This window comes from Lynx canadensis, chromosome C1, assembly GCF_007474595.2.
Source record: "Lynx canadensis isolate LIC74 chromosome C1, mLynCan4.pri.v2, whole genome shotgun sequence".
NCBI lineage: Eukaryota > Metazoa > Chordata > Mammalia > Carnivora > Felidae > Lynx > Lynx canadensis.
In genome coordinates, this window is record NC_044310.1 from 55,352,412 (window position 1) to 55,367,626 (window position 15,215).

The window sequence follows — 15,215 nt, forward strand, 5'->3', positions numbered from 1 at the left end:
CCCTCACATTCCCTGTATCTTCCTTCTCTGCAAAGATTCATATTGTTTCCTTTGTTTTGATTAAGCGTTTCAATCCATGATTCCAGTACAGATTTCTTTCACTTAACATAGCATGTATCCTTTAGGAAGAAAATCACCTGATAGATAAATAAATAAATAGATAGATAGATAGATAGATAGATAGATAGATAGATAGACAGACAGACAATGTATGGAAAGATGTGCCAAACCTCATTAACCTTTACAATTTCCTCTGTTAATTTCTTAATCATGGCAGGTCATAAACTTTCTGGAATTATGTTTGAGGCCATGGATCTGGAAGTAGTGTGTATAAATGAAGCCAACTTCACTTTATTCATTCATTCATTCAAACTAGCAAATATATTGAAGGCTCTCATTAGTACTGGACACTGTGCTGCATTCCAGAGATATGGAAGTGAACAAGACAAACGCAGTCCTCAGGTGCTTGAACTCACGGTCCAGGAGAGGGACAGACATGGGGATGATGACAGCACTCAGGTGTTAACGAGGAGTTCAAGATCCAGCTAGGGAGATGATTATCGGGGTTACCTAGTAGACCAAGGGAATGGGTGAGGAGTCACAGAGGATCTTTTGCAAGGTAATACTAGAGCTGACCCCAGAAGAACAGGTTAGCTGGGACAAGGGTGGGGGAACATTGGCAGGAAACCAGGGCCTATGGATTCAGCATGTAAAGGATCACTGTAGTGAAGCCCCATCCATAGAAATATAAAGCAAGCCACAAAGGAGAGTCATATGTATAATTTAAAATTTTCTTGTAGCCACATTTAAAAAATAAAAAGAGACAGGTGGGATCAATTTTAATAATGTATTTTATTTAAGCCCAAGTATGTATGGAATATTATCCTTTCAACATGTAAATCAATATTATAAAATTATTGATCAGCTATTTTACATTCTTCTTACCCTACTAAGTCTTTGGAAACTGGTGTGTCTACTAAGTGCCAGCGGGTCCAGTGGCTAAGAGCTTGCCTCCAGAGGGCGGACATGTCAGTCACACATCAAGATCTTTATGGCTGCCTGCAGCTAGTGACTCCCTCATGTAGCAAACAGCGCCCCTCTAGGGCCCTCACAAGCAATACAGAAGAGAGTTAGAGAAACTCAGTTCCAAAAGTGGGGGAAGATTTGGTGGGTTTTGTTCATTTGTTAAATGGCGTAACTCATTCGGATAAACAGCTGCCCTCAAATCACAGAAGACGAGAAGAAAGAGAAAAGAACAAGCCCCATACACCAGTTCACAGCAGAGCCTCAGAAAGGTCTGTGACCAGAGGCAGCTTAGTTAGTACATTCCCTTCGTCTCTTTCTCTCTGTATTTCTCTGTGTCCTATGAAGAATATTACAATCCATATCACGTTGCACTGATGAGATGTGTCCTTTGGCCTCCTCATATGAAAGAAATCCAGTAAATGTAGGAAAATATTACTTGTAATCTGATTTATATTGATGTAGAACAAAGGTCTGTCATAAATCCACAGGGAAGATTGGCTGTCAGGAGCCTGAGGCCTTTATATAATTAGAGGAGGCATCCCAATCTCAGAATCAATATTTAAATACAAAGCAGCAGATGGGAAGATTTTGATAGTTTGTGTGCAATATTCAACTCTGTCTCCTTTCCTTTCCCAACCCTGGTCCTATCACAGGCTGGCACAGCATTTCTGAAGGTATTTTCGGAAAGAAAGGGTTGTTTTCCCTTGCTTACTAGTCACACATATTATAGTATCTGTAATGTAGAGAATCTTAGTTTGATAACAGAAGGTGGTCATGACAAGATAAGAAAGTGGGTAGCAGAGAAATTAATATAAGATAGAAAACAGAGACAGAAGGGAAGTTCAAGTTTTGCTCTAACAAGTTTCCATTATTTTGCTGATTTTCTGCTACAGAAACAAGTTAGAAATCATATGTCATGAGTTATTAGTATCCATTAAATAAGTTCAGGGTAGCAAAACACCTGGAGAATCTAGAAAGTGCTAACACGACAGCAGTTAAGAGCTTACCCTCTAGGCAGAACTGAGCTGCCTACTGGCTGTGTGTTCTTAAGCAAGGTGCTTAACCTCTCTGTGCTTTCCTTTCCTCACACATGCATATGGTAATAGTATGTACTACATGAGGTTGTTGAGAAGATTAATGAGAGAATCACGAAAAGCGTTTGCTAGATTATTAGGAAGCAAACGTTGTGCAGGACTCTGAGGACACAAAGGTGAGTCAACAGGCTCATGGGAGGACAGATCCATAGATGGATCATTTCAATACAGTGATTTTTAAACCTTCCGATGAGGGTTATCTTTGAGGTGCTCCTTCACTTTGGCTGGGTTGCTGAAAGCCATCATGAGTTCTGAAATCAATACCCAGGCTTAAATTATACATGCTTTGTAATCAACTGTATGACATTGGTGAGATTTTCATACAGAGCTGTGGTGGGATCCAAGTCAAGATGGCTTGACCTTCCATAGATTGGTAGAAGAGTAATATGAATATAATGGAAAAGTGCCAAGTACGGTGATTTTTATATTAGGGTAACCAACAGCAGGTAACTCACCAAGTGTCTTAACATTTGCCATGCATCCAGCACTCTTTGAAACATGTTTGCCTCCTTCAGCCCATTGAATCCTCCAGTAGCCTATGCTATACACAGAATTACCTCATTTTACAGATAAGTAAATTGAGCCTCAGAAAGGTAAAATAATTTGGCCAAGGTCACACAGCTGCTATGGGTGGAGTAGGAAAAACTAAGTCAGTAGCTTTCCAAAACCAACCTTGCCACCCCAAAGTCTTCATAGACAAAACTGTGACATATTCAAGTTCCCTACCTTTCTAATATGTCTTGACTACAGACTCTCTTCTTTGACATATTGGCAGCTCTGACATATTTTTGTTTGTCTGTTTGCATCAGGGAAAGTTAGAATAAAATATTATTTATGACAAGTACAGTAGGTTTTTTAAAGGTCCTAAGAAGACATGATTTATCAATTCACAGAAACACCCTTCTTCCTATATACTTCAAAACAAATAGGGACATCTGGAGAGCTGAGTTGGTGGAGCCTGTGACTCTTGATCTCAGGGGTTGTGAGTTCGAGCCCCATGTTGGGTGTACAGAGTACTTAAATAAAATCTTAAAAAACAAAAGCAAACAAAAACAACAGAGGTCTTGCATTCTGACATGTACCAGATTTTGTCCTATCACAGATACATTTACCAAGGATTTTTGATGGTGAAAGCCTTTCACCCACAGAACTCTCACAATAGTTTATGAGAGAGCTGTTCACTCTTTGCTTCGTAGACAAACCTGTCAGAAAAGCGAACTTATACTAAGTTTAGATCATTTCTTACAGAGCAAAAGAAACTGAAGGAGACGTGGGGACAGCTTTTCCTGCTTAGCTCACTCTTACCATAGGAGAGGCTGACAATGACAGTAGGACACTGCTTGGACCTGCTTTCAGCACTGCCCCAAAGTACAAGAAGTAACCAGAGACATTGGACACATTTTGGACATTGCCTTACACCCACCGTACACCCTCTTACACCCACCTTACACCCTCTTACAACCCACTAGGGGCGCACTAAAAACTTACTTTTCTGTGGGGACTACTTGCATCAGTCTCTTAACCTCTCCAAGCTTCAGCTCCCTCAGGATGGGGAGATGTGAGGACTAAATGTGACAATAGATGTAAAGTTTCTGACTCATGGTATGGCCCAATAAATGATAGTTTCTCCCTATCACTCACCCAAATACATTAGAATAAAATATTAGAATAAATATTAAAAATAAATACATTAGTATATATATATGTGTATATATATATATAGTATATATACGTGTGTATAGTGTATATATATGTGTGTGTGTATGTATATATATGTATATTATATATATACATACGCATTAGAATAAAAGAAGTTCATCTAGAAAGACCCAGCTGGCTCCTCAGATGGAAGTTCTTTGGGATTCACAGCTTGTCTCCTTGTGACACAAGGCCTGTTGGCTCTGGAAAAAAAGATTCTGGATCTCCACCCTCCCAAAAATTGTTGACCTGATGTCTGCTGTTGATGTTCCACATCAGAATATACCACAACCTTGCAATTAGACAAGCTGCTTTCCAACATTGGGCCAGAGAGTCACTGGGGATTCCAACTATGAAACATGGTGCCCCCTGGTGACCAGTTGTCTCAGGCTTGCCAACAGAAGGAGCAGGAGTAGAGGGATCTTTAGTCAAGAGCCTTGGATTCCAACCTCAGCTCCTCCATCTATCCTTGAGAGCCCTTAAGCAAGTCACTTCATGTCCCAGACTCAATTTCCCTATTGGTAAAATGAAATGTTTGAATGAACTGTTACACTGTAGAATCCTGCCTGGTTCTGAAGTTTTGTGATGATATTCCATTACATCAAGACCAAGTATAATCTGGAGGGTGATGATTACTAGCATTATTTGCAAACTTTATGTTATTATTTTTTAAAAAGCTAAATTGCACTGTTTTCAGTTGCTTCAGGAGACTATGTGCCCAGCTGGATAAATACCTGTTTGCCTTTTGGCTCATTGAGTTTTTGTTCCATGACCGTGTTGGACAAATTGTGCCCGTTTTCAAATTGGTGAAGGAGACCAATTGCCTGAGTGATGTTAACCTTTATCCTAAAACTTGAGCTTAATATTTATATAAGCATAACTTGTATGTGTATATGTATAAGCATATGTGTATGTGTATACATATACATATACATATATATACACACATATTTATACATACATTTACACATATGTATAAATATGGGATACCATATTTATTCTCTAAACTACCTAACTCCACCTTCACCTTCTCAATGATATTTTCAACTCCAAATATGGGATGTGGGAGGGGAAAATGCAAGGGTTTGGGTCCAGGCCCTTCACTAACCCTCTAGGAACCTTCACTCATCTTTCAGATCCACATCTCTGTTCACTAGATCACTGCAGTGGTGTGGTGTGTGGAAATGAGCTAGATTTCCATAGCAGTCCCTAGGAAGTTCATTGGATCCAAGATGATTTGGCATTTCCCCCTTCTTCCAGCACTCTCCCATAGGATTGAAGGAGATTGCTGATGTGTCTATGAAGGACACTGAGAGGAAGGTAGTGAGGGTTGAGTTGCAGGTGTTTTTTGCAATTAGGGCTCTATTTTCTCAGTTGTCAGAGTAAGACTGAAGCCCCTTGTGTTCCTGTCAAGAATGGGAGCTTTGTGAGCACAGTTAACTCTTGAGGAGTGCCCTAAGGGATATATGGTGTGAGGGTGGAATAATAGTCCTATCTCTGGACCTACAGAGGAGATAGGGAAGGATAGAGTAATAGCTAAGGGAATTATCTTCTCCAGCCAGCTTTTGCTTTAACTTATCCTTTTTTTCTCCTGTGACAAAAGGCATGTTTATTTTTTATTTTTTATTTTATTTTAATTTACATCCAAGTTAGTTAGCATATAGTGCAACAATGATTTCAGGAGTAGATTCCTTAATGCCCCTTACCCTTTAGCCCATCCCCTCTCCTACAACCCTTCCAGTAACCCCTGTTGTTCTCCATATTTAAGAGTCTCTTATGTTTTGTCACCCTTCCTGATTGTATATTATTTTTGCTTCCCTTCCCTTATGTTCATCTGTTTTGTTTCTTAAAGTCCTCATATGGGTGAAGTCATATGATATTTGTCTTTCCCTGACTAATTTCACTTAGCATAATACCCTCTAGTTCCATCCACGTAGCTGCAAATTGCAAGATTTCATTCTTTTTGATTGCTGAGTAATACTCCATTGTATATATATACCACATCTTCTTATCCATTCATTCATCGATGGACATTTGGGCTCTTTCCATACTTTGCTATTGTTGATAGTGCTGCTATAAACATTGGGGTACAAAGGGCATATTTATTAATAACAGTTCAGAATATCGCAATTTCAAAAGCACTCACTTTAATCCAAACAACAGCCTATAAATTGACTGTGGTGTACAATTAAAATATTAACTTTCTTGGTTCTGCCAGAACACAAAAATGTCTTCTAGGGAAAGACTGAATGTGCACCCAAAAGAGCCCTCAGCAACATGGCATTCATCTGGTGCATTGACCATGGTTTAAGATCCAGTCCTGGACCTTGTGGATCCAGAAGGGCACCTAGGATAGGACCTGCATTAATCAGTTCCCAGAGACTGAAATATAAAAAGCTAGATGTTCATGGATTAATTTATAGTGAGGAATGCAGCTGTTGGGCTAACTAGGAGGCTTGAGTCAGCAGATAGGAACATCTCTCTCAGCATGCTAATTATTTCAGAAGCCAAATTATAATCAGAAGGCCAATTTATTCACTTAAAGTGAAAAAACATAAATTTTAAGTAAACCAGATGTTCCTGTTATCCCAGTCTCTCCTGAAAGATAAACTTCACAGGAAACAAATTATTAGAAGATTGCTTGAGGGCAGGGAATCAGAGAAAGGGGCATTTGGCAGTCCTAAAATGTGTCTTTTAGCAGCTGCACCCATGAAGGAATAGCCTTGCCAAGAAAATGGTAATGCTTAAGTCTCACGGGTTAAACCTTTTTCCTCCCTGTACTAGGCATGGACGGGCCACTGCCATTGCTGGCCTTGGCAGCTCTCCATTTTCATTGCTTCTGTTTCCCATGGTCCTTATCCAAACAGGGTTACAATACAAATAATTAGTTTTCTGCTTACTTTCTGGGATCCCTCCCAAATGATCTCAATTGGAATTCTTGCAATTCCAAAACTCATTAGTCACACATTTATAAACAGTGTCTTACTTTCCTAGGACAGATGGCTAATCCAGTTCATGAAGTGTGGATTTTACTAGTTTAGCTCTTGAAAATCTCACTTTTGATTTAATGAGCAGCATTACACTTTCTACATAAGAAGTGTGTGTGTGTGTGTGTGTGTGTGTGTGTGTGTGTGTGTGTGTTGTGTATTTCACAGATTTAAAATGGAGATTCAGAGGTGCTGAATGCCTTGCGTTGGCTCACACAGCTAGTAATTGGTGGGGCTGGAACTGAAACCTAGATCATCTGAGTTCAGATTCCACTCTTGTTCCATTGGATGTAATTGAGTTTTCTACTGCTGGAAGTTTCATTTTGAAACAAGAAAGGAAAATCAATGTGTCTTTAAGAATTAGCTTTAAAAAATATTAACTGATTTTTTCCCCTAAATGGTGGGTTTTGGTGGAGGCACAAAAATATGCAGTGCAGCAGATGAGAAGATATAAATAAGTCATTCGGATGTAACCTGCTGCTACAGGAGCCATAAGGTCCAGGCACAAAGATCCAGCGACCTTGTTTGAGACTACACAGTAAATAGATGTGTTTCTTTACAGAATATGAGTGTATCTGAGGCAAGAGGGAAAATCCTCCACTATCTAGTGACCTTGCAGGAGGTGGCAGGGGGGAAAGTCACAATGCAGAACATCACAGAACACACCTCCTGGACCTGGATCATTCCCAGAACTGGAAACTGGGCTGCAACTGTGTCTGCAGCCAACTCAAAAGGCAGTTCCCCGCCTACTCGTATTAACATAACGGACCTGTGTGAGGCAGGTAAGTACCAAGTTTCCTTCAATTATTGCCTGTGGGAAACTGTATCTTACTTACCTCATATCTCCCACCGGCTCAGCCCAGGGCCTGGCATGAGTAACACAGGAGTTTGGAGCTAACAGCCTTCAGAGGCTCTTTGCACCCGGCCTTGGACAAGTGAATTAACATGTCTGAACTTCAGTTTCCCCCTCTCCAAAGTAGGGATTATATTATCTGTCTTGCAGCTCATTGTCAGATTAAATAAAGACTAATATATAGTAGGTGCTTAACAAATGTTAGGAAATATGAGTTACATTAAATTGAACACTAATATTTGGCTAATTTTTCTAAGAGCAAGAATAGCATGTGTTGTCAAGTTCTAGAAAAAAATATTCTACACTTAAGCATATTTTAAAACCAATAGTGTTGAAATTCTGGCTGTAATGAAATCATAGTAAAATTTTTCTGTACTATATAGCTCTTTATTACACAAATTTAGATATGTACCAATTATCTATATTGAAAATCTCCCAACTAGCTATACACATTTTACAGTTGCATGCTCTGAAAACTAATTTCTCAAGATAAAAGCCTATGATTAGTCAATAAAATGGATATAAATGCTGTTTCTCAAATCTGTATTATAAATAGATTCCATGTCAAGATCACTGGCCTAACTTTTCCAAAAATGCCTATAAAACTATAATTAAATCCTTTCTTAAAATCCAGTGGAACAATCTTATCTACATGTGAGTCTAGCAATCATCATTTGAAAGAAGTTTCTACTCAACATGATTATTTTATATACACTGTTAAATCTTAGTTATATATCTTTTCAGTCATACAGCCATAAACATAGAGATAATAGAGTAGCTAAAAATAACTAGAAGAAAATACAAATAAATATTGATGTAACTTTGGGTTGGTATATGAGTTGGGAATTGCTCTTAGCAGTAAGGGGTTGCTCTTACCAGAGGTCTGACTAGAGTGTCTTTTATTAATTCTCTCACATATAAGAAGTTCAGAGGTAGACAGCTCAGGGCTGATGTGACAGCTTGGTGATTCCAGGCTCCTTCTTTCTGTTCCCTCTGCCAAGTTGGCTTCCATCCTCAAGATGGAAGTGGTCCAAGATGGCTGCCAGAGCTCTAGCTACTTTCTTCTAGGAAAAGAAGGAAGAGAGGAGGGCCCTCACCCTGAGGAGCTTTGTTCCAGATCACACAACACACTTGGAGTCATTGACTCTGCCTGGTCACCTGGTCACAGGTGCAAAGGAGACTTAGAAATATACTCCAGGCAGCAGTGTTGCCTTGCTAAAGATGATGAGGAGAGAGTGTTTGGGAGAATGATAACTGGTAACTGATAACCTCTGACAAATGTGGCTAGGTATCTAAGGCAGAAACCCGAAGGAAAAGATGAATTAACTGTATGGAAAAAAAGCTCAAACTGTATGCATAGTAAAATAAAAATTTTTAAACACCACAACAAAGCTTTAAAAATGTAGATAGCAATTTGGGGTACCTGGGTGGCTCAGTTCAGTTAGGCGTCTGATTTAGGCTCAGGTCATGATCTCACTGCTCCTGAGTTTGAGCCCTGAGTCGGGCTCTGTGCTGACAGCTCAGAGCCTGGAGCCTGCTTCAGATTCTGTGTCTCCCTCTTTCTCTGCCCCTCCCCTTCTCATGCTCTCTCTCTCTCATAAATAAATCACATTAAGATTTTTTTTAAATAAATGAAATGTTTTAAAATGTAAATAGCAATTTAAGAAGTGTTTATATCACATTTTCAGCAAAAGGAGATTATCTATTTTTTCAAATAAATAAGTGACCAGGGGATATGAACTGGCAACTCAAAAATAAATAGAAAAGTAGCAATAAAGATGTGAAAATATGTTCAACCTAACTAGCAATCAATGACATGCAACTTTTGAAAAAACTGAGAAACCAAATCAGACTGAGAAAGAATAAGTAGAGTTAGTATAACCCATGTGGGGAGTGTGTGGGGAAGAGATACCCTTGTAGCCTGCTGGTGGGTATGTAAATTTGTACACTTTCTGAAGACATTTGGCCATATGTAACAACTTCAAATACTAATATATCTTTGACCAAAAAATTTTACCATTAGAAATGAATCCTCAGCAAATGGTAAGTGCTTAGAAGTGTAGGCACAAAGATGTTTGTGGAAAAAAGTTTGAAATAGTGAAACACCACAAACACCTAACGTTAAATAATAGAGAATGACTGGCTTAATGTATCATGACTCTCACCTGGCCTAATCCCACACTAGCATTAAAGTGATATTCTAATTGTGCTTTTATTGACAAGCAAAAATGCACATAATAAGTAAAAAGGTAGACTTTTTGTAGTATGTATGGGATGATGCTATTTAAAATATGTTTGGGGTGCCCGGGTGGCTCAGTCAGTTAAGCATCTGACTCTTGATTTCAGCTCAGGTCATGATCTCATGGTTCATAGTTCATTCCCACATCAGGCCCTTTACTAACAATGTGGAGCCTGCTTAAGATTGTCTCTCCCTGTCTCTCTGCCCAGGCCCCACTCACACTCTGTCTCTGTAAATAAATAAATGAAATAAAATAAAATAATAAAATATGTATTAACGGGGTGCCTAGGTGACTCAGTTGGTAAGCATCCAACTCTTGGTTTCGGCTCAGGTCATGATCTCACAATTGTGAGATGGAGCCCCAAGTTGGGTTCCTTGCTGGGCATTGAGCCTGCTTCAAACTCTCTCTTTCCATCTCCCCCACTTTCCCCACCCTTTCTCAAAAAAAAAAAGAAAAGAAAAAAATGTATTTATATGACTACACATTTTTTGCATCTTAAAAAAAAATCTAGTAGAATGTATATGAAAATGTTAATAGAGGTCATGACTGCATCATAGGATTACAGGTGATTTTCCTTCTCTTTTGCTTTTTTATATAAGTGTAGTTATTTATTTTGAAAGAAAGAGAGAGAGAGAGTGAGCAGGGAAGGACAGAGAGAGAGAGGAGAATCCCAAGCAGGCTCTGAGCTATCAGCACAGAGAGCTTAACCTGGGGCTCGATCTCATGAACTAAGCTGAAACCAAAAGTTGAATGCTTACCATCTGAGCCACCCAGGGACCCCCACTTTTGCTTTCTGTATTTTTTAAAAATTTTTTCTTCAGTAAGTACTGCATATATAATTTTTAATATACCCTGTGGGGGTAATTGAACTCATACCACTATTTAGTATCCTGCTGTTGTTAAAATGTAACATGTCAGAATACCTTCTTCAAATGCCACTGCAGTTGGGTCTTGAGGATATAATCTTGGTGAATTTTCTGGGCCTGTTCCAAGTGTTTTATTTATTTTTTTAATGTTTATTTAGAGAGAGGGAGAGAGGGGGAGAGGGCACACACTCAGAGGAGGGACAGAGAGAGAGAGGAAGAGAGAGAATACCAAACAGGCTCCATGCTGTCCGTGCTGTCAGTGCAGAGCCCAACGTGGGGCTTGATACCACAAAGCTGAGATCATGACCTGAGCCAAAAAAATCAAGAGTCTGACGCTTAACTGACTGGGTCACCCAGGCACTCCTACAGATGCTTTATTTAGATTTGGTAACAACTTCTCTAAATGACACATTCATTATGTTAGAGTTGGCCTCTATTCATTCAGCAGTCATTTATGAGTATATACTACATAAGGCATCTAGAATCCAGCAATAGGTAAAATATACTGTTGAGGTCCTCCAGTTATATTCCAGTCATTGGGGGGGGGGGCAAACAAAAACAAATAAACTCTGGTACAGTGAACAAATGCAAGATTAGATGGATGCACAGGGAGCTCTAGGAACAGAGAAAAGCTGAAGCATGGGCTTGAAGAGATGCCAGGGAATGAGTAACATGTGACCCGAGCATGGAGAGCTCTGTGAGCCAGGTGTGGGAGTGGAGGTGTGTGGGTGTGTGGGCTTATTTTAAAGTGAGATCTCAGCAAGCTTGTAAGCTGAGAAAAAGACTTGGGTAGGGAAGAGTGTGAGGATTAAGGGGAGAGAGGGACTAATTAATGGAATGAAGTCCCTGGGGAGGGGAAAGATGGTGGAAAGCAGTGACAAACAAAACACCTGTTTCTCTCCTCTCAGACTGGATAGGTGGTTAAAAAAAGGATGAGGCTCCATACAGATGAACATGCAGGGGAGGTAAGATAGGACAGTACTTGAACTGAGCAATAGCGAGAGAGTTCTGGTCCTGGAAATCTTGGAGTATCAAGGATCTATGCTTCTCCTAAGATGACACCTGAACCACCCAATACCCTGCACGTCCTAGGTGACATAGAGGACACACTGGCAAATTACATGGTCCCACCCTTGAGCGCTCTTGTCTCACACATATTCTGAATGATCTGTAGGGATAACGTACTATGATTTTGTCTCCCTTTCTTCAGTGTATGTTAATGTATACTCCTCACATACAGAGCTTTCCTTTTAGGAAAAGAAAATAATACCCCCCACAGGCAGAATTATGTTGATTTTGAGAAAGTAGGGAAAACTTTGTTGTAAAAAAAAAACACCTGCCACAGCATTGCCTATAAAGAAGCACAAGAGTGATTTGTTGGTTTACGATGAAAATTGAATGTGTGCTAAACCCATCAGTCAGCAGTAAAAACATATTTAATATTTCAGACCAGTCCCTGTACTCAAGAATTCTCAAAACTATGGAAAAGTCAGAAGCCGAGTACAGGGGTGCCTGAGTGGCTCAGTCAGTTGAGTGTCTGACTCTTGATTTCAGCTCAGGTCATGATCTCACAGTTCGTGAGTTGAGTCCCGCATTGATTCTGTTCTGAAAGTGGAGCCTGCCTAAAATTCTTTCTCTCCCACTCCCTCTGCCCCTCCCCTGCTCTTACATGCTCTCTAAATAAATAAATAGACAATAAAATAAAAAGTTTTTAACAGAAGCCAGTACAGTCATAAACAGAGACCCATACAGATGTCAGAGACTGAGGCCCAGGAGGTGAAATAACCTAGCCAAGTTCAACAGATCCAATTAGTGGCAGAACTGGACTGGAAAAACAAGGCCACCTGTCTCTTAGATGGGTACTTATTGCAAATGCTTATGAACCTTATAACTCTGTTCAGAGCTCTCAGGGAAAAAGGAGATGGGAAGTTGAATGATTGAGGCTAAAGGAATAATTCTGAAAGGTGATAGAAAGAAGGTGAGTTGTTGTCAGAGTTCTGAAGGAGAGAACATGCCCTGACAAACATCATGGGGAAGGAAATTCAGGCTGGTTCCTGGTAAATATGATGAGTCAGGCAGAGCAATGCCAAGTTGATTTGCCTAGCAAATTCCAGAGAAAGCAGTGGTCAGAAGGGGTCTCTGGCTATTTTAGTCCATCACCTGGCAAAGGTACTGGAACCTATAGGTGCTCAATAAATATTTACCAAATGAATGCATTTCATTCTCAAAAAAAAAAAAAAAATCATGTGGCATAGCCAGGACATTGATAACAAGGCAAATGAATATAAGGGAACCCCTAGTGGGGAGTTCCAGTCCCTGACAAGATAGCCAATACTCAGGTATAGGCCCTCATGACCAAGCACAGTACTGAGGATGCCATTGGAGGGACAGGATAGATGGCGGAGTGCAGTGGGGAATAGTGTTGAAAGGGAGTGCTGAAGTAGCACTTTCTGGTTTCACTCCTTCTTATCACTCATGTTGCCCTGATATGATCATTGGCTTAGACATTTCTACTATGAGCAGGGAAGTCCAGAGAGCAGAACAGGGTAACTTCAGAGAAGCCCCAGCACCTGGCTGTGGAGGGGAGCTTAGAGCAAAGACTGCCTCTGAGCTGGCTGGTCCTTGAGATTTCTCCTGCCATCTACCCCATGGGCCTGGCAATTACAAAAGAGAGTAACAGCCCCAATCCCCCCATGCAGAGCAGTGCCAGCCATTAAGACATGATACTGGGTTCTGGAGGTACTAAGTATACCTCAGGGGAACCTGAGGACAGGTAGAACACCAGCTAAATCACTGTAGACTCTCTGGCCTGGAACTTTCCACCCTGAAAAGCTCCTCCTCCCCACCTGAACTTACTTGGAGAAGCACAAACTACAGTGAAGCTTTCACTGTCTCCCACAGAAAGATAAGGCCAAGGCTGCAACAGCAACCCAAGAAAATAAGACATCCCAAAGGAGAAATTAGGAGAAATCTGAGGGGCACAAGTTCCGGGAAAGAAAGGCAACAAAGGGAACAACATGTACCATAGAAAATCTCACTAATGCCACAGAAAGAACAAGAGTTGAGAATAAGCATAACAATATCCTTAGAAAGATTAGAGAGGCTGGTAGAAACATGAATCAGTCAAGTCAGGTGGTTATGAAGAAGCCCCAAGTGAAGAGAGTCGGTATGGAAAGTTAATTGTTGAAATAACACAGCCAATGCGTTGAATCGCAGAAAGGACTCAAGACCGAGCGAGTGGAAGTTTGGGTGAGAGACTTCCAAAAGGCATCAAAAGCCAGGAAGAAGTTGAAAAATGAGAAAACTTAAAAGACTGAAAGAAGAGAAAGAGAAATTATGACAACTACTTAAAAGAGTCCCAGGCAGAGAAAAAAACTAAATGAAGGGAAAAAAATACTTGAAAATATTTATTAAAAAATCTTACTGTGTGTACTGCTCTAGTACCGGACGTCAGTAGTGGGCAGGCTATGCATATGTGGGGTCGGGTACACAGAAAAGCTCTGCACCTTCCACTCATGCTGCTGTGAACTTAAAGCTTCTCTAAAAAAAATCAATCTGTGAAAAAAAAAATTAGTAGAAGGTGGAGGATAGAGAGGTAAAAAAAAAAAAAAAAAAAAGAAAATAGTGCAGAATGATCAACAGATTGATCCCAAGAATGTAAAGATGGATAAATATCAGAAAAATGTATTAATGTAATTCATCACAATAATAAAAAAGAGAGAGAAAGGGGTATGTTTTAACAGATACAGAAAATATTTGGTGAAAAATATTTTTTAATAAATAATATTTTTAAAAATAAACCTAATTGGAAACTATGAAGAAACTAAATGTTTTAAGGTTTTTAAAGACTGCTACCAAAAACCTTCAGCAAATATCATCTTAAAAAGATATATAAGCACAGTCTCCTTAAAATTGCAACAATGAAAACATAAAAGGAAATAAGAGATTTAAAGATTGAAAGGAGGCGATTTTTTTTGGAAAAAAAATTTTATGCTTATTTCTGATAGAGTGCAAGTGGGTGAGGGGTAGAGAGAGAGAAAGAGAGAGAGACAGAATCTGAAGCAGGCTCCGGGCTCTGAGCTGTCAAAGCAGAGCCCAGTGTAGGACTCAAACTCATGAACCGTGAGGTCATGACCTGAGCCAAAGTCGGATGCTCAACCAAATGAGCCATCCAGGTGCCCCGGAAGGAGGGGATGCCTAAAGTGTGCAGCTAATAAGATTACTAAGTGGAAAGTTCAACAAAGGCAACAGACAAATTATTAGAACTAATTAGAAACTTTAGCAGTTTACCAGAAATAAGAATGACACACACAAATGGTAGAAAAAGCATTAGAAAATAAGATGTTATTTAAATAGCAGAATACATGTATAAAGTGTCTAGGAATTAGCCTGTAACAAGGAATGCATAAAAACCTTAAGAAGCTATTTTTAAAACTCCATTGAAAGATATA

General features: G+C 39.7%; 1 protein-coding gene across 4 annotated transcripts in view; it reads left to right on the plus strand.

Moving 5' to 3' along the window:
* The window catches only part of IL12RB2 (interleukin 12 receptor subunit beta 2), a 77,781-nt gene that overhangs the window by 38,537 nt on the left and 24,029 nt on the right, over positions 1–15,215 (plus strand). For all 4 annotated transcript variants that reach the window (XM_030328054.1, XM_030328056.1, XM_030328058.1 and 1 more), the window contains exon 9: positions 7,368–7,587. In XM_030328054.1, coding sequence (XP_030183914.1) covers positions 7,368–7,587 — 220 coding nt within the window. The remainder of the gene's footprint in view (positions 1–7,367; positions 7,588–15,215) is intronic.